The 23,317-nt window shown below is 38.7% G+C and overlaps 1 protein-coding gene and 1 non-coding gene across 3 annotated transcripts in view; one reads left to right on the top strand and one right to left on the bottom strand.

Annotated features, from left to right (window-relative positions):
- KHDRBS3 (KH RNA binding domain containing, signal transduction associated 3) overlaps positions 1-23,317 on the bottom strand; it is a 183,124-nt gene that overhangs the window by 63,215 nt on the left and 96,592 nt on the right. For both annotated transcript variants that reach the window (XM_058564981.1, XM_058564980.1), the window contains exon 5: positions 20,245-20,384. In XM_058564981.1, coding sequence (XP_058420964.1) covers positions 20,245-20,384 — 140 coding nt within the window. The remainder of the gene's footprint in view (positions 1-20,244; positions 20,385-23,317) is intronic.
- Positions 7,742-7,848, top strand: LOC131419750 (U6 spliceosomal RNA). The gene has a single exon (XR_009223327.1). It is a non-coding gene; the product is annotated as a U6 spliceosomal RNA (small nuclear RNA).

The raw sequence follows: 23,317 nt of genomic DNA, 5'->3' as shown, positions 1-23,317 counted from the left end.
TGCAGCTACTCCAGAGAATAAGGGCACAGCCAGATCCACCTCCCACGGACAAAGTCCCCCAAACGAGAAGAAACACAGCAGATAGCGGGGCTGCCTCCATTTCAGTTATCTCCTGCTTCTCTAGTTTGACTGGACAGCAAAGAGACAGCTAAAAACTTAATTTCCAAAAACAATAGAGAAAATTAACAAAACTCAAAGCTGGTTCTTTGGAACGATCAATTAAATTGATAAACCTCTAGACAGACTAACCAAGAAAAAAAAATGATATCAGAAATGTAAGAGGGTCATCACTACTTATCTCAAGGACATTAAAGGATAACAAAGAAAGATTATGAACAACTCTAGGCCCACAAATTTGTTAACTTAGATGGACTTGATTTTGAAATATACAAATTCTTTGAAATATACAAATGACTAAATTGCATACAAGGAGAATTAAGTAAACTGAATAAACTTATGTCTATTAAAGAAATTTAATCAATAATCAATCTTCCAAAAAAGAACGCACGAGGCCGAAATACTTTCACTGGTGAATTCTAACAAATATTAAAAGAAGAAATTATATCAGTTCTCCACAATCTCTTCCAAACTCATTTTATGAGGCTGGTCATTGCGACTGCCTCCTGAAAATTACTTCTATATTACTAGTCAGAGGCTGGGATTGGCCTGGGCCAGCCAGGGAGGACAGAAGTGACTGGCCTCCACTTGGCCTTGAGCTCTGGTGGGGACCTGTTTTAGAAGGCACCTCCCAAGAGTTTTTTTGTAAGTCGTCCTCTAGGAGCCACGACTGGCCAAGGGTGGGGGACAGGGAGGCCTCAGGAGGGCACTGTGGGGCTGGCCTAGCTGCTATGTGACCTCTCCAGGAAGAGACATGTGGTCCAAGGAGGAACAAGGACAAGGCTTCCTAATAACCAAAGACATTAGATAAAGACATTATAAAATGAAAAAAAAAAACTATAAATTAATATCTCTCGTGAACAAAGACGCAAAAATCTTCAAAAGTAGTAGCAAATTAAATCTGACAATGTATTAAAAAATTACACATGACCAAGTGGGATTTATTCCAGGTATGTAAGGTTGGTTCAATATTAGAAAATCAATGTGATCCACCACATCAACAAGACTTAAGAAGAAAAATCACATGATCAGAGCAGAAAAAGCATCTAACAAAATGCAACACCATTCATGATAAAAACTCTCAGCAGATCATGGCGGAGTGAGCTTTCCCGTGAACTCTTCCCCCGACAAGATACAACAAAAGCAACAGTCACAGACCAACAACGGAAACCCAGACAGTGAAAACCTAGAGCGGAGGGATCCACACTGCCGCACATCTGAGAGCGGAACATGCTGAGCCCCCGGAGGAAGTGGGGAGAGGTAAGGAGAACTCCGCTCCCTCCCCATCAGATCAGCGATCCCAGTCCGCCCGGCTCCCAGAGAGGGGGGAGGGGCGGCTGTCGGCAGGGAAACTGTGGCTCTTCGGACTCTCTCAGCCAGTGGGAAACTCCAGCACAGAGGACTCAGAGGAGGCACAGGGCTACCATCAACATCTGAGCACCCCAGAGAGCGGATAAAGAGGGGCAAACGAGAAGCCTCCCATGTCAGGGACCCAGAGGGCAAAACAGAGAGCTCTCCCCTCCCCGCAACCTGGACTCTGCAGCTCAACCGACCAGACCAGACCTAGCGATCTGCGGTAGACCTGATCAAACGACTGGACCCGTGGATCGCAGCGGGGAAAAAAAACAAAACAAAACTGCGGATCGCAGCAGAAAAACCGGGGCAGAGCACAGGGGGCTTAGACTACACAGCCCTTTACCACCAGACAGTGGCGGCAGGTGGAAATTGCAACCAGAGACTTCCAGGATGAGGAAAAACAAAACCAACACAGGAACCACAATGCAAAAATATATGAAATCACCAGACCAGAAACAAAATGACAAGCACCCAGAAATCAACCCCAAAGACACAGAAATCCATAAACTAAATGACAGAGATTTCAAAATAGCTATCATAAAAACACTCAACGAAATACGAGACAACACAAACAATTCAATGAGATTAGGAGTTTCTTCACAAAAGAGATTGAAATAATAAAGAAAAACCAATCAGTGCTGATGGAGATGAAGAACACAATGGAGGAGATAAAGGAGAATCTGGAATCTTTAAAGAACAGAGCTGACAATATGGAGGAAAGAATTAGTACTTTAGAGGATAGGAATACAGATATACTCCAGATGGAAGAGGAGAGAGAACTAAGACTAAAAAGAAATGAAGAAAGACTCCGAGAAATATCTGACTCTATTAGAAAATGTAACATAAGAATTATAGGTATTCCTGAGGGAGAGGAGAGGGAAAGAGGAACAGAGAGCCTATTCAAGGAAATAATAGCTGAGACTTTCCCAAATCTGGGGAAGGAGCAGGAAATACCAGTAAGCGAAGCCAACAGGACACCTATATATATTAACAGACAAAGGCCTTCACCACGACACCTAGTGGTAAGGCTAGCCAGGGTCAACGACAAAGAAACAATATTAAGGGCAGCTAGACAAAAACAAAAAATAACCTACAAAGGAACTCCCATCAGGCTTTCAGTGGATTTCTCAACAGAAACTTTTCAGGCTAGAAGAGACTGGAATGATATATTCAAAATACTGAAAGACAAAAACTTTCAGCCAAGAATACTCTATCCAGCAAAAATATCCTTCAAATATGATGGAGAAATAGTAACTCTCCCAGATAAACAAAAGCTAAGGGAGTTCATGGCCACGAGACCCCCACTACAAGAAATACTCCAGAAGGCCCTCAGGCCTGAAAAAGAGAAGAGAAAGGGAACACAAAGCTTGGAGGAAGGAGAAAAGTAGGTAGACAAAATCAGAGAAATAGTAGATCTTTACCGGAATAGGTTAGCAACCACTTAAATACTAAATTCAAAGATCAAAGGAAGAAATTCACCAAAAATAAATTTAATCTCATCACTGTAAACACACAGCCACAACACAAGATAGAATAAGGTATAAAAAGAACAACTTAGAAGGGGAAGAGGAAAGTGACTGAATTGACTTAGTATAAGGAAATAGGAGGCCATCAGATAATGGACTATCTCATACACAAGATATTTTGCCCAAACCTCAAGGTAACCACTAAACAAATAATCAAAGCGAAACCACATATGATAAACAAAGAGAAAACTAGAAGAATCATAAGACAGAACAACCAAACTGAATTAGCAGTCCAAAACAAATGGGACAAGAAACAAAGGAAATGCAAAAGAACCAGAAAATAAGTGACAAAACAGCAACATTAAGCCCTCATATATCAATAATTACCCTAAATGTAAATGGATTGAACTCTCCAATCAAAAGATACAGAGCGGCACGATGGATTAAAAAGCAAGACGCAACAATATGCTGCCTTCAGGAAACACATCTTAGCACTAAAGACAAGCACAGGCTCAGAGTGAAAGGATGGAAGACAATACTCCAAGCTAATGGCAAACAAAAGAAAGCAGGTGTTGCCATACTCATATCAGACAAAGTAGACTTCAAGATAAAACAGGTTAAGAAAGACAAAGAAGGGAAATATATAATGATAAAAGGGACACTACATCAAGAAGACATATCACTTATAAATATATATGCACCCAACATAGGAGCACCAATGTACATAAAGCAACTATTAACAAACCTAAAAGGAGAAATCAACAACACTACAATAATAGTAGGGGATCTTAACACCCCACTTACAGCAATGGATAGATCATCCAGACAAAAAGTCAATAAAGAAATAGCAGACTTAAATGAAAAACTGGACGAGATGGACCTAGTAGACATATACAGAGCACTCCATCCAAAGACAGCTGACTACACATTCTTCTCAAGCGCGCATGGAACATTCTCTAGGATAGACCATATGTGGGGAAACAAAGCAAGCCTCAATAAATTTAAGAAGATTGAAATCATAACAAGCATTTTTTCAGACCATAAGGCTATGAAACTGGAAATGAACCATGAAAAAAAAAACTGGGAAAGTGACAAAAATGTGGAGATTAAACAACATGCTACTGAACAACCAATGGATCATTGATGAAATTAAAGGAGAAATCAAAAACTATCTGGAAACAAACGAAAATGATAACATGCCATATCAAACCATGTGGGATGCAGCAAAAGCAGTCCTGAGAGGGAAACTCATAGCGATACAAGCCCACCTTAACAAACAAGAAAAAGCCCTAATAGGCAACCTTAAATTACACCTAACAGAACTAGAAAAAGAAGAACAAACAAAGCCCAAAGCCAGCAGAAGGAGAGAAATAATAAAAATCAGAGCAGAAATAAATGAAATTGTTTATTTCAAAAAACAGTAGAAAGGATTACTGAAACAAAGAGTTGGTTCTTCGAGAAGATAAACAAAATAGACAAACCCTTAGCCAGGCTTACTAAGAAAAAAAGAGAAAAGGCTCAAGTAAATAAAATTAGAAATGAAAGAGGAGAAATTACAACGGATACCATGGAAATACAAAGGATTATAAGAGAACACTATGAGAAATTATATGCCAACAAATTGGACAATCTAGAAGAAATGGATAAATTCTTAGACTTATACAACCTCCCAAAATAGAACCAAGAAGAAATGGTGAATCTGAATAGACCAATAACAAGTAAAGAGATTGAAATAGTAATCAAAAACCTCCCAAAAAATAAAAGTCCAGGACCAGATGGCTTCTCCAGTGAATTTTACCAAACATTCAAAGAAGATTTAATACCCATCCTTCTCAAACTATTCCAAAAAATAGAGGAAGATGGAACACTTCCTAAATCATTCTACGAGGCCAACATCACCCTGATACCAAAACCAGACAAAGACAATACAAAGAAAGAAAATTACAGGCCAATATCGCTGATGAACATTGATGCAAAAATCCTCAACAAAATACTGGCAAACCGAATACAACAATACATTAAAAAGATCATAGACCATGATCAAGTGGGATTTATACCAGGGACGCAGGAATGGTTCAACATCCGCAAATCAATCAACGTGATACATCACATCAACAAAACAAAGAATAAAAACCACATGATCATCTCAATAGACGCAGAGAAGGCATTTGACAAGATACAACATCCATTTATGATAAAAACTCTCAATAAAATGGGAATAGAAGGAAAGTACCTCAACATAATAAAGGCCATATATGACAAACCCACAGCCAACATCATACTCAACGGGGAAAGACTGAAAGCCATTCCTCTGAGAACAGGAACGAGGCAGGGCTGCCCACTCTCACCACTCCTGTTCAACATAGTACTGGAGGTTTTGGCCAGAGCAATTAGGCAAGAAAAAGGAATAAAAGGAATCCAAATAGGTAACGAAGAAGTGAAACTCTCACTATTTGCAGATGACATGATTGTATATATAGAAAACCCTAAAGAATCTGTTGGAAAACTATTACAAACAAGCAACAACTACAGCAAAGTTGCAGGGTACAAAATCAATCTACAAAAATCAGTTGCATTTCTATATGCTAATAATGAACTAACAGAAAGAGAGCTCAAAAAGATAATACCATTTACAATTGCATCAAAAAGAATAAAATACCTAGGAATAAATCTTACCAAGGAGGTGAAGGACCTATACAATGAGAACTACAAGACATTATTGAAAGAAATCCATGATGACATAAAGAAATGGAAAGATATCCCATGCAGGTGAATTGGAAGAATAAACATAGTTAAAATGTCTATATTACCTAAAGCAATCTACAGATTCAGTGCAATCCCAATCAGAATCCCAATAACATTCTTCACAGAAATAGAAAAAAGAATACTAAAATTTATATGGGGCAACAAAAGACCCCAAATAGCTAAAGAAATCCTAAAGAAAAAGAACAAAGCAGGAGGCATCACAATCCCTGACTTCAAAACATACTAGAAAGCAATAGTAATCAAAACAGCATGGTACTGGTACAAAAACAGACACACAGATCAATGGAACAGAATTGAAAGCCCAGAAATAAAACCACACATATACGGACAGTTAATTTTCGACAAAGGTGCTAAGAACATGCAATGGAGAAAGGAAAGTCTCTTCAATAAATGGTGTTGGGAAAACTGGACAGCCACATGCAAAAGAATGAAAGTGGACCATGTGCTATCGCCATACACAAAAATTAACTCAAAATGGATCAAAGATCTGAAGGTGAGACCTGAAACTATAAAACTCATAGAAGAAAATATAGGCAACACACTATTTGACATTGGTTTTAAAGGAATCTTTTCGGATGACATGCCTACCCAGACTAGGGAAACTAAAGAAAAAATAAACAAGTGGGACTTTATCAGATTAAAGAGCTTTTATAAGACAAATGAAACCAGAATCAAGATGAACAGACAACCAACCAGCTGGGAGAGAATATTTGCAAAACATACATCTGACAAGGGGTTGATCTCCATAATATATAAAGAACTCACACAATTGAACAACAAAAAAACAAACAACCCGATCAAAAAATGGGCAGAGGAAATGAACAGACACTTCTCCAAGGAAGATATACAGATGGCCAATAGGCACATGAAAAGATGCTCAACATCACTAATCATCAGGGAAGTGCAAATCAAAACAACACTAAGATACCACCTCATGCCTGTTAGAATGGCTATAATCACCAAGACAAAAAACAACAAATGTTGGAGAGGATGTGGAGAAACAGGAACCCTCATACACAGCTGGTGGGAATGCAAATTGGTGCAGCCTCTATGGAAAACGGTATGGAGATTCCTCAAAGAATTAAAAATAGAGATGCCCTATGATCCAGCCATCCCACTACTGGGAATCTATCCAACGCACCTGAAATCAACAATCCAAAGAGGCTTATGCACCCCTATGTTCATTGCAGCATTATTCACCATAGCCAAGAAGTGGAAGCAACCTAAGTGTCCCTCGACTGATGACTGGATTAAGAAAATGTGGTACATATATACAATGGAATACTACTCAGCCATAAAAAAGACAAAATCGTCCCATTTGCAACAACATGGATGGGCCTGGAGCATATTATGTTAAGTGAAATAAGCCAGAAAGAGAAAGACAAACACTGTATGATCTCACTCATATGTGGAATATAAACCAACACATGGACAGAGAAAACTGGACTGTGGTTACCAGGGGCAGTGGGGGTGGGGGGTGGGCACAAGGGGTGAAGGGAATCATGTATACGGTGATGGACAAACAAAAATGTACAACCCAAATTTCACAATGTTAGAAACCATTAAAACATCAATAAAAAAAAAAAAAAAAACTCTCAGCAAACTAGGAATAGAGGGAAATTTCCTCAAGTTGAAAAAGAACATCTACAAAAACCTACAACTAATATCATATTGAATGGTGAGAAATCGAACGCTTTCCTCTTAAGAATGGGAACAAGGCGAAGATGTCCACTCTTACTACTCCTATTCAAATTGTACTGGAAGTCTTACCTAATTCAATAAGAAAAGGAAACAAAACTTATAAGATTACAGAGAAAGAAATAAAACATTGTTTGCAGGTGACATCATTTCTATGTCAAAATTCCCAAAGAATCAACCATAAGAAAACAAAACAAAGCAAGCAAACAAACAAGCAAAACATTCCTACAACTAATAAGCATATAAAACAAGGTCTTAGAACATGAAGTTAGTAAGTCAACTGCTTTCTTATATAACAGCAAAGAACAATTGAAATTTGAAATTAAAATACAATAGCAGTACTTGCTTTGGCAGGATATATATTAAAATTGGAAGAATACAGAAAAGATTAGCATGACTCCTGCTCAAAGATGATATGCACATTTGTGAAGTGTTCCATATTGTCCCATACATGTGTGGGGGCAGAAAGCAGGTGGGAAATCTCTGAACCTTTCTCTCAATTTTGCTGTGAACCTAAAATTGTCCTAAAAAAAATATATTTAAAAAAAACACGCACAATAACATACACTAAAGCAAGAAAAGAAATGAAATCTTTTGGTACAAATCTAACAAAATATGCACAGAAACTCTATGTAGAAAACTATAAAACTCTGATGAAGAATCAAAGGAGAAATAGTCCACGCTCATGGTGATACACAGAGTCAATATTGTTAAGTTGCCAATTCTTCCCTACCTGATCTATAGACTCAATGGAATCCCAATCAAAATCCCAGAGAGCTAGTTTATAGATCGACAAACATATTCTAAAGAATACATGGAAAGGCAAAAGATCCAGAGTATTGAAGAAGAAAAATGTTGGAGGACTCACAATTTCTGATTTCAATACTTACTATAAAACTACAGTAATCAAGACAGTGAGTATTGGCAAAAAAATAGACACACAGATCAATGGAACAAAAGAGAGAGCCCAGAAATTGATCCACAGAAATATAGTCAAGTGGTCACGGACAAAGGAGCAAAGACAATTCAAGGGAGAACAATAGTCTTCAACAAAAGGTGCTGAAACAAATGGATACCCACATCCAAATAAAAAGAACCTAGACACAGACCCTACATGTTTCACAAAAATTAACTCAAAATGGATTTTAGACTTAAATATACTATATAAAACTTACAGAAAAAAATATAGCAGAAATCTGTGTGACCTTGGTTTGATGATAAGTTTTTGGAAACGACATGTAAAGCATAATCTGTGAAATAAAAATTAAGTTAGACTTAATTAAAATTAAAGACTTCTACTCTGAGGAGAACATTGTTAAGAGATGAAGAGACAAGTCAGAGAAAGGGAGAACATACTTGCAAACACATCTCTGATAAAGGACTTATATCCAAAATAAGTATACAAAGAACTTTTAAAACTTAACAATAAGAAAACAAACAACCCAATTAAAAAACGGGCAAAAGACTTGAACAGACAGCTCACCAAAGAAGATATACAGGTGGTAAATAACCAAATGAAAAGATGCTCAACATCATTTGTCATTAGGGTATTGCAAATTAAAATATACCTATTAGAATGACAAAAATCAAAACTAACTGAATATACCAATTGATGGCGAGGATGTGGAGAAAAATAAACTCTCGGTAGGTATGCAGAATACTGTAGCCACTTGGGAAGACAGTTTGACAGTTTCTTACAAAGCTAAACATAATCTTACCATACAATCCAGCAACTGTATTCCTAGGTATGTGGATAGCATGTATCCTTGATGTGATGACAATGACCTTTTACCTTTGTGGTTTTTGTTCCCCAAACTCATAACCCCAGGCTAACCATGAGAAACATATGAGACAAATCCCAAAGGAGGGACATCCTACAAAAAACCTGACCAGTACTTCTCAAAACTGTCAAGACCATCAAAAAGAAGCAAAATCTAAGACTTTCACCCTTAGGTAACTTTTATGAGTATTGTAAATTAGGTCTTTTTTTTTTTTCCCATCCTTGGCCATCAAAAGTGGTACAGTAAAAGAGGCAGCCAAGAGCAAAGACATTGCTGTACGACCGGAACTCAGCTCCTGACTGTTCTTACCTGCTTAACTTCTGCCTTCCGGTTAACATTCAAACTAACCAAGAGTCTGATTAGTCTGCAACTTTCCAAGCCAGTTTCCTCAACTGTGAAATGGGATACAGAACCTATTTCTAAGTATTACTATGAAGGAAAAATGACACAGGACATATAAAGTATTTTAGCACATTTCCTACTCAATGAAGATCGACAATTTATATAAATTTCAATCACTCTAAACTGTACTGACAGACACTCTAATTTCTTTCTTTTTTTTTTTTTTTTGTGAGGAAGATCAGCCCTGAGCTAACATCTATTGCCAATCCTCCTCCTTTTTTTCCCCAAAGCCCGAGTAGATAGCTGTATGTCATCGTTGCACATCCTTCTAGTTGCTGTATGTGGGACGCGGCCTCAGCATGGCCGGAGAAGGGGTGCATTGGTGCGCGCCCGGGATCCGAACCCAGGCCGCCAGTAGCGGAGCGTGTGCACTTAACCGCTAAGCCACAGGGCTGGCCCAACACTCTAATTTCTATAGTGTCTTACTCATCTTTTTTATCTCCAGTATATATCTAGAAAAATATTCAATGTGATTAGAGGAAAGAGTAGTTTTCAATTATAGTACATCTAACTCATTAGTGATATTTCAGTTAATCTGTGTATATTCAAACTAATTAAGGCTCCTGCTTCCTTATCTAATATCCCATCCCTGCCATCCAAGATACTATATGGACCACAAAATATTCAATATGTTTCTTGAATATATAAATATATATATACATAAATTTAGGTCTTTCATCACAATTCTTTCCCATCATCATCAACATTGTCAGGTTACATGCCCAGTGGGTGAATGGAATCATACTAAGGTATCTGTTACAGAATTCTAGACAAGTCATGTAGCTCCAGATACTTATCTATAAAAGAGGCATTGAAGATTCATCTTTAAGGGTTTGAAATTCCATGAGAACAGTGTTAAGCAGCATAGTGTTAGTATTGTTTGAAATGTTACTCTGATAAGAGGAAGGCATGATGGAGGGTGACATGCTAACATAAAAATCCTGTCATATTGCAAAGTATTCACTGAATGCTACAATGAAGTTCATGGTAAAGATGAACAGCTGGATTGATAATACGGGGCTGAGAACAGAAACAGCGTCTATTAGATGAGATTTATAAATCAATGGATATTTTGTTTTTACTAGAAAAGTTAATTCCAATTGATAGGATTAGGGTGTCACACAGCTTAGAATGAGGATAATGGAAAAGCAGAAAGATAATACATCTGAGTAGAAAGTTTCATAAGGAGATGAATGGATGTGATTGTAATGGTTCTTTCTGTTTGCATTTTTCAGCAGGGTGACCATTGTTTCTGGTTTTGAAACTCAGATGTGAAAATAATCTAGAAAGGTTTTTATAGTGAACAGCTATTTTTGTGAGAATAGTGCTTTGAAAGACTGAATATAAAAAGTTATTGATTAATCAAGAACTAAATATTTAGTTTACAGATTAACAAGAGGTTTTAGGATGTGATGAAAAAGCATATGCTTTGGGTTCCAACAAACCACACTCAAACATGGTTCTGTCAGTTAGCTGCTGAGCCTTGGTTTTCCAACGTGTAAAATGGAGTTAATAACATTTAGCTCTTGCAGAACAGTTGTGAAGTTTACACACAGGGTATATAAAGTGCCTACTCTAAAACAGGCACTTCGTGAATGGTAATTATTATGTAGTCTTCTGCATGGACTCTGTCCTGATCCTTTCCTTTCGGCTGCTTACTGAAGGATGAGGAGAGAGAGCAGACAGCAGGTACAACTAAGTTCAGTTCTCATTTGATACATTTAGCAACAGCACATTTATATACATTCTATACATTTAGCAACAGCAACACAGACTGGCAGAGTAAGTATAAACGTGTATACTACATTGTTCGGCTTTTGTCTATAAATCTTATGAGAAACGCAAAGTATGAGGTAAAACAATGAATTCGGTGGCAGAATCCCTGAACGCTCAAGCTAACCCCAGTGTAATCAACGGAGTGACTTTGGGAACCCAGCTGACTTCTGGCCCTCAGGAAAGGCAGGACCGACCGCCTGCTGATCGCGGAGTGGGTGCCTGCAGGATCTAGTGTCAGGGTCTCAGCCTGCTATCACTGGTATCATAGAGAGAAAAACCTTCCAGAGATCTATGAGGTCAATAATGACCCAAGGGGTAATTTATTTTTCTATAGAATCCCTAAGACATTTGACGACTTTTCTTCATCTTGTGTTTTTCTGAGAGTAATGCTTAATTGTTCTGAGATTCTTTTTCTTGCCAGAGGTTGACAAGCGAATGAGAGGGTAGGCAAATAGAAAAGGCGAACACAGCCTATAGCTATAATCCCTCAGAACGTAGGTAAGAAATTGTCAGAGCTGATGAGGATGGAAACTTCTACATAGATGACTTTGGCAGCTCTTACTCTGAGCACCTTTAGAGATCATGTGAAATGTGGTACTAGGGCAGTACTTCTCACACGTCCACGTGTAGCCTCATCACCTGGGACCTAGTGTTGGGGCCAAGTCTGACTCAGTAGGTCTAGGGGGAACTCAGATTCTGTATTTCCAAGAAACTCTCCAAGTGCTACTGCTGCTGCTTTAGACACAGCAGTCACAGACGTGTTATGAAACCTGGCAATTATCTCTCTGCTTTATTCTGTGATCCAGCTAACCTTCAATGCCATTAAAAAAAAATTGCTGAGCACCTGTTTTGTTATCCTACCACGTACAGCGTATGAAAGAAACTCAAGGCACTTTGTTTCTTCTCCAACACATTACAAACTAGTTATGAGTAAAAGTGTGGATAAAATAAGACAGTGTGTGACAAGTACAACCTCTTATAAAGTGCAAGTGCAACTTACTTATCTTCTCTTTTCATCCCACCATATATCCCCCTGAAGACAGAAAGCTCATTCATTCCTTACTCTGAAGCCTGTCATTGTCTTCCAGTTCTGATTGTTAGCATGTTTTTACTGTTTTTTTTCATTTAAAAATAAAAATAGCAAAAATCTTTATCACTTCTAACTATCAGCCCTATTTCTGCCTTTTGGAATTATGAAGCACAAGTCTTCCTGTCTGATAACAATGGAATTGATAATAAAGGAGTTTAAGAGAGATGTATAATTTGCCCAAGGTCCTATATTGAGAGACTGATCCAATACCTGGACTGTAAGAATTCAACGTTTAGTGTGGCATTATTATTTTTTTGTGTGTGTCAGGAGATCAGCCCTGTGCTAACATCTGCCAATACTCCTCTTTTTTTTTTTTTTTTTTGCTGAGGAAGACTTGCCCTGGGCTAACTTCCATGCCCATCTTCCTCCACTTTATACGGGACGCCGCCACAGCATGGCTTGACAAGCAGTGCATCGGTGCGCGCCCAGGGTTCCGAACCGGCGAACCCCAGGCCGCCACAGCGGAGTGCGCGCACTCAACGGCTTGCGCCACCGGGCCGGCCCCTAGTGTGGCATTATTCTGAGAAGGAATTAATTAATCAGAGAAGGAATCATGGCACAGGTTGGGCTTGAATGGGACACTAAAAAAATTAAGTAGGATTTGGATTAGTGTGTACTCAATGTTCCATCTCCACTTCAAAGATGAGGAAATTGGCTCAGAGAGAAGCTCTGTGAGGCCATACAGCTAGTAAGAGCCAGAGGGGCCTCCGATTACCCCACAGTGCCACAGCCACACCCTAATTTCCAGCAGACAGTCCTATCTTTTCTGCTTTCAAGCCTGTGCCCCTCTGCTTGGGGTGACTTCCCTCTGGTACTATCCTGCCATATTTCTTTCCCTTCATCCTAAGTTTGTTCATACCCATGTTCCCCACTCAGAATTATTTGTACCCTCATTTCTATTTCCATTTCACTTTTTTTCATATCCCTCATCCCCTATTTATACCATTCTCTCATAATTACTTGTTTCTCTGACTTTGCCCTCTTAAGTTCCCTGATGTCAGGACAATGACTCACTCATCTCTGTAAGTTCAAGTCTTGTCACAGAAAAAGCTCAAGGAAAATTTGTGACATTGCATGACCTAACATCAGATATAGACTGACTGATTTTCAAAGAGGAAAGAATACATTAAAACTTCTGAAAAGCCAGGGTGTGGTGGGAGGGGATTCCTACTATAAATTAGCACACTCATTGGATTCCTTCCACCCTAAATTATCTCAGCTTGTCAATGATTTTCTTTAACATGATTCTAGGAAAATCAGTTGTCATGTTGGGTGTCAAAAATCTTCCTCCTTCCTTCCTGAAGTCTGCAGGAAGACCCAGAACATTTATTCAGCTTTATGCTGCACTTGACGTGTACGTGCCTGGCTGACTTATACCCAAGAGAACCATGCTTAGCTGCTTTTCTTATTGTCTGTCCCTGGCTGGCATTTAAATTACAAGTTCTTGTCAGAAGTTCTCACACTATTTGCAACATTATTGGCCTCAGTTATTGTCTTCCCAAAGTCTACTAATGTGATTTTAAAAGACACCACACATTTTTCTCCTTTTGTCTCCCTTAATCAACTCCAGCGTGGCTACTCACTAATACACCATCAGAGAGCACCTGAATAAAAAGTAACTGAGGCCTGAGGGAGTAGTTCAGTAGGAGAAATTCAGTGGACCTCAAGGCAAGAAAAACTCATTTCCAAGGAAAGTCCTCTAGTATTCTGCCTGGGAGTACATGTCATATGTGGCGCATGCATGTTATACACCGATGCCGGGGTTTTTATTAAAGGCTCAGACACAGAGTCGGAAGGAAGGAGAGGAGGGTGACTTTTCCAATAGTTTAGGTGGTAGAATGGCCTGAGAAGGCAGGACCAGTAGGAAATCAATTTATAAAAATGTTTTTTTATTTAAAATTTCTATAATTTTGGCTAGTAGAAAAATAAACATATTATCATTTTCCTATATCTTCCCTTTCCTTAATAAAAAAAGGACTTTTTAATATAGATTAGATTAATATAAATCATATCATATGCTGGTGAAATATTTATGGCCCTTATATTAACTATTCAGTTTTCCTGACTACATTTCTCATAACTTCATATACTCTGGGGAAAATATATCATTTTCAGTCATTAAAACAATCTTTAGCATCTATGATATCACTCATAATCCATTTTAAAAAGAGAATAAGTCCCAGGTGAAAATCGAGGTGGATGAGGAAATGAGAGCGACAGCGTCCCAGCTGAGGGTTTGAGAAGTTGGGCAGAGAAGCAGGCAAAGTAACTGGGGCTACTCACTGCCTATCAGAGCAGCTGCTGAAATACCAGTTTCACAAACACTGGGCGTCACTGAAACCAGTGGGGCACGGTCTAATGTTGCAAGCCTAAATGACTACGTTAAGCTGACCGTTCACGCGGTAGCTAAAAGAAGTTGATTACGGTGGCTGGTGTCCTGTGAAACTTTAGACTCTCCCAGGGCAACCCCGTCAGCTTGCTGCAGCACCCAGCGCCCTGGCACACAGTCTGGAACGTGCGATGAGAAGAACGTAACATGGGATCGCAGTCCAAGAAAGGGCAGCGGGAAAGGGGAAGGTAAAACAGGTAAAGAAACCAGCTGAAAATTTCCCCAACTTGATGCAAGCTGATAAAAGGCCTTGAGTGACGGGGTCAGCCTAACGCCCTAAGTTAAAACAAAACCACCACAGTGGGCACCCAGTACTGTGACCATGTGTTTACTACTTAGAAAGACAGGCTTCATCCGCTGTGTTCACTTTTTCTTCCTGCTGTTTCTGGTGTCACACGCAGAGAGATAAGACTGCCTGCTACCTGGAAGAAAGGGCCAGGTGGGCCAGGGGAAAAGCAACACACAACAAGCCCACTGTTTTCAAGAGAGGAATGGAAGGGAGCATCCTTGAGGGTTCAAAACTGCCTAGCCCAGACCAACAAAGCAGCAGGCAAAATTCAGGGTAGGAGACCTACTGAGAAAAACTAAAACAAAACAAAAAGTGTGCTGCCTGGAGTGGCCTCAATTTCCTATCTGTGTTACTTCCCTAATTCCTTCTCTGCTGGGGTCTGTGGAAGGAGTTAGGGAGGCCTCGTATTCACAGCAATGCTTTTAGCAGGCATAGCACATGACAGACTGGAATTAAAGAAACTTCCTTACCTCCTAAGTAAAAAAAAAAGGTGTAAGTTTAGTTCTCTCATTTGAAACTGAAATGAAAAAGTTTTATTAAAACACTTATTATTTGCCAATGCAGGATTTAATTTTAGATTGTTTACATCTTTTAGCAGAAAGGTATCCTGAGGTGATAACAGTGGGGAACATTCATGAAGATTCCAGTAACTGTTCCACTGTGAAATTCTAAAGTGGTGACATCCACGTGACCATTTCCACAGAGCTAATCCCCAAGTAAATTGAGTCATGTGTGACAGACAAGAACTACATTAACAAAAAATATTGTAAACAGTCAACACTTGATCAGCAAGAGCCTAAAGGATTTGCTGTTGTATTGTATTCATGTAGCAACTATTAACTGAGTGATTACTATATGCCAAGTATCAGGGACTTGTACAAGGGCATTTATGGGTTTATATTACAATGAGAAGTAACCAATGAAAAAGTGAACAAATAAGAAAGGTAAATTCAGTTTGATAAATGCTACTAAGTAATCAAGACAGGGTGCAGTGGACTAGCTTCTAGACTAGGGGATGGCTACTTTAAACAAGGAGATCAGCAAAGGCTTCTGTGACAAGGCACCTGAATATGCTGAGAACACAATGCTGAGAGCGGGGAGCCAGACAAGAGGAGACAAAGCATTTGGGGAGAAGGAAGGGTGAACGTAAAGGACCCAGGAAAGAAATGAGCTTGGCCTCTTCAGGGAACAGAAAGGAGACCAGTCTGGCTGGAGTACAGAAAATGGCCAGGTGGAAGGAGATACAGTCAGAGAGCAGGAGAGTGCCAGAGGATGGAGGCGCAGGTCAGGAAGTCTGGGTTTTCTTCTAGCTGCAAAGGAAGCCACTGAAGGATGTTAAGCAGGGACAAGATAAATCTAACTTAATTTTAAAAGGTCATTAAGACTGTGACTGCAAACTGGAAGAGGAGTGTAGATAGATTAGGAAGGACGGGAGAGGCGATTAAAGAAAAACAGACCTAAGGTTTATTTTAGAGGTAAACTCAAAATGACTTCCTGAGGGACTGTTTGCAGGGAAGACTTATGACTCTCCACTGGAGATATTTCTCACAAGTCTCAGGACTAGAAAGTGCTAGGCTTCGATGAGTAGGTTTGTCTTTTGTGTTATTACTGCTTTTGGACATTTAGACACCGAATTCTATAGCCATATTTTCCTCAGCTTTGGCTACCACGAAGCTCAAAGCATCATTGGAAGACGAACTCCATCAACTCTACAGAATAACTTGTACTTTTTGTATACTTACCTTACTCTTGAGGTTTTTTGTAACTTTCTATCCAAATTTCCATATAATTTATTTATTTATTTATTTATTTATTTTGGTGAGGAAGATTGGCTCTGAGCTAACATCTGTTGCCAATCCTCCTCTTTTTGCTGAGGAAGATTAGCCCTGAGCTAACACCTGTGCCAATCCTCCTCTATTTTATATGTGGGATGGCACCACACATGGCTTGACGAGCAGTACCTATGTCTGCGTCCAGGATTCGAACCTGCAAACCCCAGGCTGCCGCAGCGGAATGCACGAACTCAACCACTATGCCACCGGGCTGGCCCCATATCAATTTATTTTTATTCTGTTAGATGGACATATTGGTTTGGCAAGTTACTATATGTGATTTGATGGGAAAAAGTAGTAAATAAATATAAAATTCTTTTCATCATAGCTTGTATGAAAAGTGCTATCGTGCTATAATGAAAATATAATAAAAGTGACAGAATGAAAGTTCTGTGGAAGAACTGCAGTGCGAGAATGGATGAAAGAAAAAAGATGGATGAAAACACAAGGCAAGGATCAAAGAGAGGGAGAGGCATGGATTATGGAACCAGACTGCCCACGTTCTAAGCAGGATCTACAAATCACTAGCCGTGTGACCCTGGGCAAGTAACTGACTCCTCTGGCCTCATCTTCCTCATCTGTAAAACGGTTACATTACCAGAATAGTGCCCACCTCACAGGGTTGTCATGAGGCTTAACCTAGTGAATAGGTAACATGCCTTAAAAAGTACTCAATCAATAGGTGCAATGTAAGTGTTAGTTAGTTAAAATAAGTTTCAGTTTGGCATATAAAGATAAGTAGGATTTAAACAGGTAGAGGGGCAGAGGGAGGAAATACAGAACTGCAGACAGAGGAATATGTCAACAGAGGTCTTGAAAGGTGTAAGCACAAACTTCATGAAACAGTAAGTATCTAGCCCGGGTTAAACACACGGGAAATATGACAAAGGAATCAATAAAGACTAAACGGGAGAGAGGTCTTAAGAAAAAATACAGAAGGGCTTTGAAAGCCTCTTCTAGGAATATGAATTTTATACTGTAAAAAACAGAGTATTTGAAAGATTTGGTACCAAGGAAGCCCACAAGCATACGGAGGGAAGAAAGTGGGCTCTGTGTCAAGTGCTCTGCCCAGTGCCTGGTGCACGTGCTCCTTAAATGCGTGGTGACCCTAAGTACACAAATAAAGATGTTTAATCTAGCACTGAGTGAGCCATTACTCCACCACAAACCAAAAAACAGGTTCTGAAATGGGAACTTAACAATAATTCTATCCGAGAACAGTAACCATCCAGATAATGGAAAAGCTTTAAATGGCAAACAATGTTTAGGCTGTGATGAAGAGGAGTAATTTTTCATCTGGGCAGACGGAGGTGTTTCTCCAGATACTATACTCCAAAAAACAGAAAGCTTCTGCCTTCCTCATCTGTTCATAATATAACATTTTCAACTTAATTTAAAACTGGACAATTAAATTAGAACTTATTTTCAGTAAAAATGGCAGATCTGGGGGCCGGTCCAGTGGCGCAAGCGGTTAAGTGCGCGCGCTCTGCTCCGCTGCGGCGGCCTGGGATTCGCCGGTTCCTGTGGCGGCCCGGGGTTCGCCAGTTCAGACCCCGGGCGCGCACCAATGCACCGCTTGTCAAGCCACGCTGTGGCGGTGTCCCATATAAAGTGGAAGAAGATGGGCATGGATGTTAGCCCAGGGCCAGTCTTCCTCAGCAAAAAGAGGAGGATTGGCAGATGTTAGCTCAGGGACGATCTTCCTTAAACAACAAAAAAAAAAAAAAAAAAAAAAGGGCAGATCTGGTTTAAGGAACATAGCACCCCAAAACAACGGCACTGGGTGTGCTTGACTTGCTACACTCGGCATCCAAAGCATACGCATTCTGAGAATGCTGCCTCATTTAGAAAGAGGGCCACTGCAGATCTGATTACTAGGTTAAGAATTCTGAGATGGAAAGATTACCTTGGATTATCCCAGTGGGCTCTAAACACAATCACATGTATCCTCCTAAGAGGAAGGCAAACAGAGATTAGAGTCAAAGAAGAGGAGAAGGCACCATGAAGACAGAGGGAGAGAACAGAGTGAGACGGCCATACCGTCAAGGCAGGCCTGCAGGTGCCAGTGCTGGGAGAGACAGGGAAAGGATTCTCCCCTAGAGCCTTGGGGCAGTGCTCCAACACCTTCATCTCGGTCTAGTAATACCGATTTCGGACACGTAACCTCCAGAACTACGATAAATTATTTCTTAAAGCCCCCAAATTTGTGGTAATTCAACACAGCAGCCACAGGAAACTAATATAGCGAGTAAATAATTTCTTATTACAATTTCAAGTAAATTTAATGGTAGAAGAAATGGAAATGAAAGAGATTTACCATTCACTGAGCACCTACATAAATTACTTCATTAAATCATCAACGGCAATTCTATTATTATTAGTTCTTTTTTATAGGGAAAACCCACCTGCATCATGCCCAGATCTATGTTTATTTTATACTGCAATAACACCTGTTTGCAATTGCTCTGATGGTGCGCTGATCAGCAACACTGAATAGGGGAACTGATTTTTTATTCCTCTAAATGAACTTGTAGATACAGAAAAATGCTATTTTAAATTATTTCATGCAAAATTCTAACTGAAAACATATATACAGTCACGAGTGAAAAATTTGTGTTACTCCTTTCCACTGAGTTCTTTAAGGGGCAAAGATTAAAAAATTAAAAATAATTCTCAAATAAATTTGAGACAGTCATATCTCAATTTATGATTTGCTTAAATTGATTTATGAATTCATTAAAACATTTTTCGTATTAAAAGTAGTCATCATCCAAAGACAGAAATAAAAATCCTGTGTGCCTGGACCAGCCCAGGATTTTTCAGATACTGCAGAGCACTTATAGTGACTAAAATGATGAGACGCATTTGGACACCCACTTAGTGCCTGACACCACTCAACACTGGAGATGTGGCAAGGAACTAGCCTGATGCTATACTCAAGGGGAGAACATGTTTCCACTATCTTACTTTGCATATCAGTGCTATTATTTACATAAAAATAAGCTCCATTTTAAATAATTAAGAATTAATGTCAGAGTGATCAAATGAACATATCTCAAATCATCAGCTATTAAGTGGTACAGGTTATATTTAAGCTCAGGAAATATCTCAGTTCAAAGTGAATCCCTTTAATATGACATCATACTGTCTGAATATATTCTTATAGGCTTTGTGCTGATATAGTGATAGAGCCATCCGACTATTAATAAAGGAAACATTAAAACTGTTGCCACGGTACCCTACTCTAACAACAACAAAAAAAAGTCAGTGAATTACACCTACCTGGTTATTGCTGGGGTCGGTACACCTCTTGTACGCAAGGTGGATTTCCCTCGAACAACTGGTACATCTGCATTTTCTGAGCCACCATTCAAGTATGTTAATTCCTGGAGCTGCGCTTGCCTGATTTCATCATTATAGTCCTACACGGAAGACAGAAGAGAGCATGATTCACCTCATACAGAAAATACAACAGTATTTAGGACAAGAAACAAACAATTTTTTAATAGAAAAAAAGGGTTAGGAAAATAGTTGAATTCATAAAACAAGATTTGAGTTTGTTAAAATGCATCAATACACTGTTGTAAAAAGAAAAGAAAAGAAAACAGCATTTTTCTCCAAACTACAATTTTCTACAATCAGCCATAACTCCTTCCCCTAGGCATGCTTTCCAATAAAACATTTATAATAAAATTAAAATGCCATATAACTAATATATGGGCATTGTTATTTACAACTCAATTCGACTAGCAATTATTGAGCATCTATGATGTGCCAAGTAACAGAAAAACACAGAGGAGCAAGCAAGGGTCCCTGCAGCCAAGGAACTCACAACCTAACAAAGGAGGAAGAAACACTACATGACAGCTTTACTCAAATTAAGAACCACAAGGACACATTCTTTTTGCACATTTCCATTTGGATACTGAACAAGTAGCAAAATTCAACATTTCTAAAATTGAATACATCATCTTATTCTTGAAAACTTGCTCTTCTTTATCTTACATTACGATCCAAATATTCAATGGAGAAATTCTAAGAATCATCTTTGATTTCTCCCCTTTCCTTAATAACCCCAACTCTATTCAATAATCAGCAAGAAAGACATGTAATTAATAAATAAAAGTGTGAACTGTTTTATAATAAAAGGAAAGTTCAGGTCTAAATGATCAAAAAGGAAAGTCATCTAACGCAGCTGTGGGTAGTAGTTGTAGGTTCTCCATAAGAAGTGCCACTGAGGACGAGTGTGAACTAATTACCAGAAGACAGGCAGTAAGTATTCCAGACAGAGGGAAAAGCATATTTAAGACCCAAAGTAATGGCATGTCCAGGAAACGGAAAGAAGTGCCGTATGGCTGAATTATAAAAACAATTTGGGGTGGGGATGGGGGCTTAAAGTAGAGGGGAAAGAAGAGGCCAAATCATGCTAAGTGCTAGACATTTTAAATACAACTTTAAATGTCTAGAATTAAACGTACTAAAAAGCATTTAATGGTTTTAAGCAGGGGAACTGCATATTTAGGTTTGTGTTTTGGAAGAATCATTCTAGCCTTAGTGTATACAGACAGCATAAGACTGAAAGCAGGGATTGATAAAACCCTACACCCGAAACCACATATGCTTCTCAACTGCACATGGAACATTCTCAAGGACAGACCATATGCTGGTCCATAACATAAGCATCAATAACTTAAAAGGACTGAAATCAAACAAAGTACATTCTCTGATCACAATGGAATAAATCAGAAATCCATTAAAAAAGGAAATTTGGGAAGTTCACAAATATATAGAAATGAAAGAACGTAATCAAAATAACCACTAGATCAAAATAGAAATCCACAAGGAAAATTAGAAAATACTCTGAGATGAATGAAAATGAAAACACAACACACCAATATCTCCAGGATGTATGTAAGGCAGTGCATAGAGGAACATGTATAGCTTTAAATTACTATATTTAAAAAATGAAAGATTTCAAATAAATAACGTAAACTTTCACCTTTAAAAAAAAATAATGAATCCAAAGTAAGCAGAAGAAAAAAAAAATAATAAAAAGTAGACCAGAAATAAATGAAACAGATAATAGAAAATAAAGAAAAATCAATTAAATCAAGTTGGTTAAGCAACAAAATTGATAAACCTTTAGCCAGATCAATCAAGAATAAAAGAGGGAAGACTCAGATTATTAAAATCAGGAATGAAGAAGAGGAAGTCACCCAGACTTTAAAGAACTAGAAAAGGATTATAAAGGAATACTATGAACAATTGTATGCCAACAAATTAGACAATTAGATGGCAAGATGACATGGACAAATTCCTAGAAAGACACAAACTATCACAACTGACTCAAGAAGAAACAGAAAATTTGTACAGATAGTAACAAGTAAAGAGACTGAATTAGTACAGTCAGCCCTCCATATGCCCGTACTATGTTTATGATCTGCGGTTGGCTGAATCCGCAGATGCGGAACCCGGGGACACGAAATGCCGACTAAGGGATTTGAGCGTCTGTGGATTTTGGTATCCACAGGGGGTTCTGCAACCAATTCCTCGCAGACACCAAGGGACAAATGTACTCAAAAAATGAGCTGCAAAGAAAAACCTAGGCCCACTTGAATTCAATGGGGGAATTCTACAAACAATTAAAGAAGAATTAATGCTAATCTTTCACAAACTTTCAAAAAACTTAGAGGATGGAACACTTCCTAACTCATTCTATGAAGCCAATATTGCCCTGATACCAAAACCAGACAGAGATATTACAAGAGGAGAAACTACAGATGAATATCCCCGTGAACAGAGATGCAAAAGCTCTCAAAAAATATATATTAAGGAGCCAAATCCAGGGGCATAAACAAAAAGAGGAGAATATACACAAGAACAGGGTAGAACTTATACCAAGATTGCAAAGTTGGTTTAACATCTGAAAATCAATTAATGTAATACCATAATCATAGAATAAACAACAAAAAACACAATTATTTTAATACACAGAGAAAAAACATTTGACAGAAGAATCCAGCATACTTCAATGATAGAAACACTCAACAAAGTAGGAAAACTCACAGCTAACATCATATTTAATGGTAGAAACAAAAAGTGTCATCCTAAGATCAGGAACAAGACAGGATGTCTACACTCGCCACTTCTATCCAACTTTGTACTTGAGGTTCCAGCCAGGACAATTATGTAAGAAAAAGAAACAAATGGTATGCAGGTCAGATGGAAAGAGCTAAAACAACCTCTATTCATAGACAGCATAATCCTATATATAGAAAAATCACAAAGAATCCACAAAAAAATTATTAGAGCCCATAAATGAGTTTAGCAAAGCTGCAGGATACAAGATTGATAT

The sequence above is a fragment of the Diceros bicornis genome, chromosome 21 (genome assembly GCF_020826845.1).
Source record: "Diceros bicornis minor isolate mBicDic1 chromosome 21, mDicBic1.mat.cur, whole genome shotgun sequence".
Classification (NCBI taxonomy): domain Eukaryota; kingdom Metazoa; phylum Chordata; class Mammalia; order Perissodactyla; family Rhinocerotidae; genus Diceros; species Diceros bicornis.
Note: the sequence above shows the minus strand (reverse complement) of the source record. Positions and strands in the feature narration are given on the sequence as shown.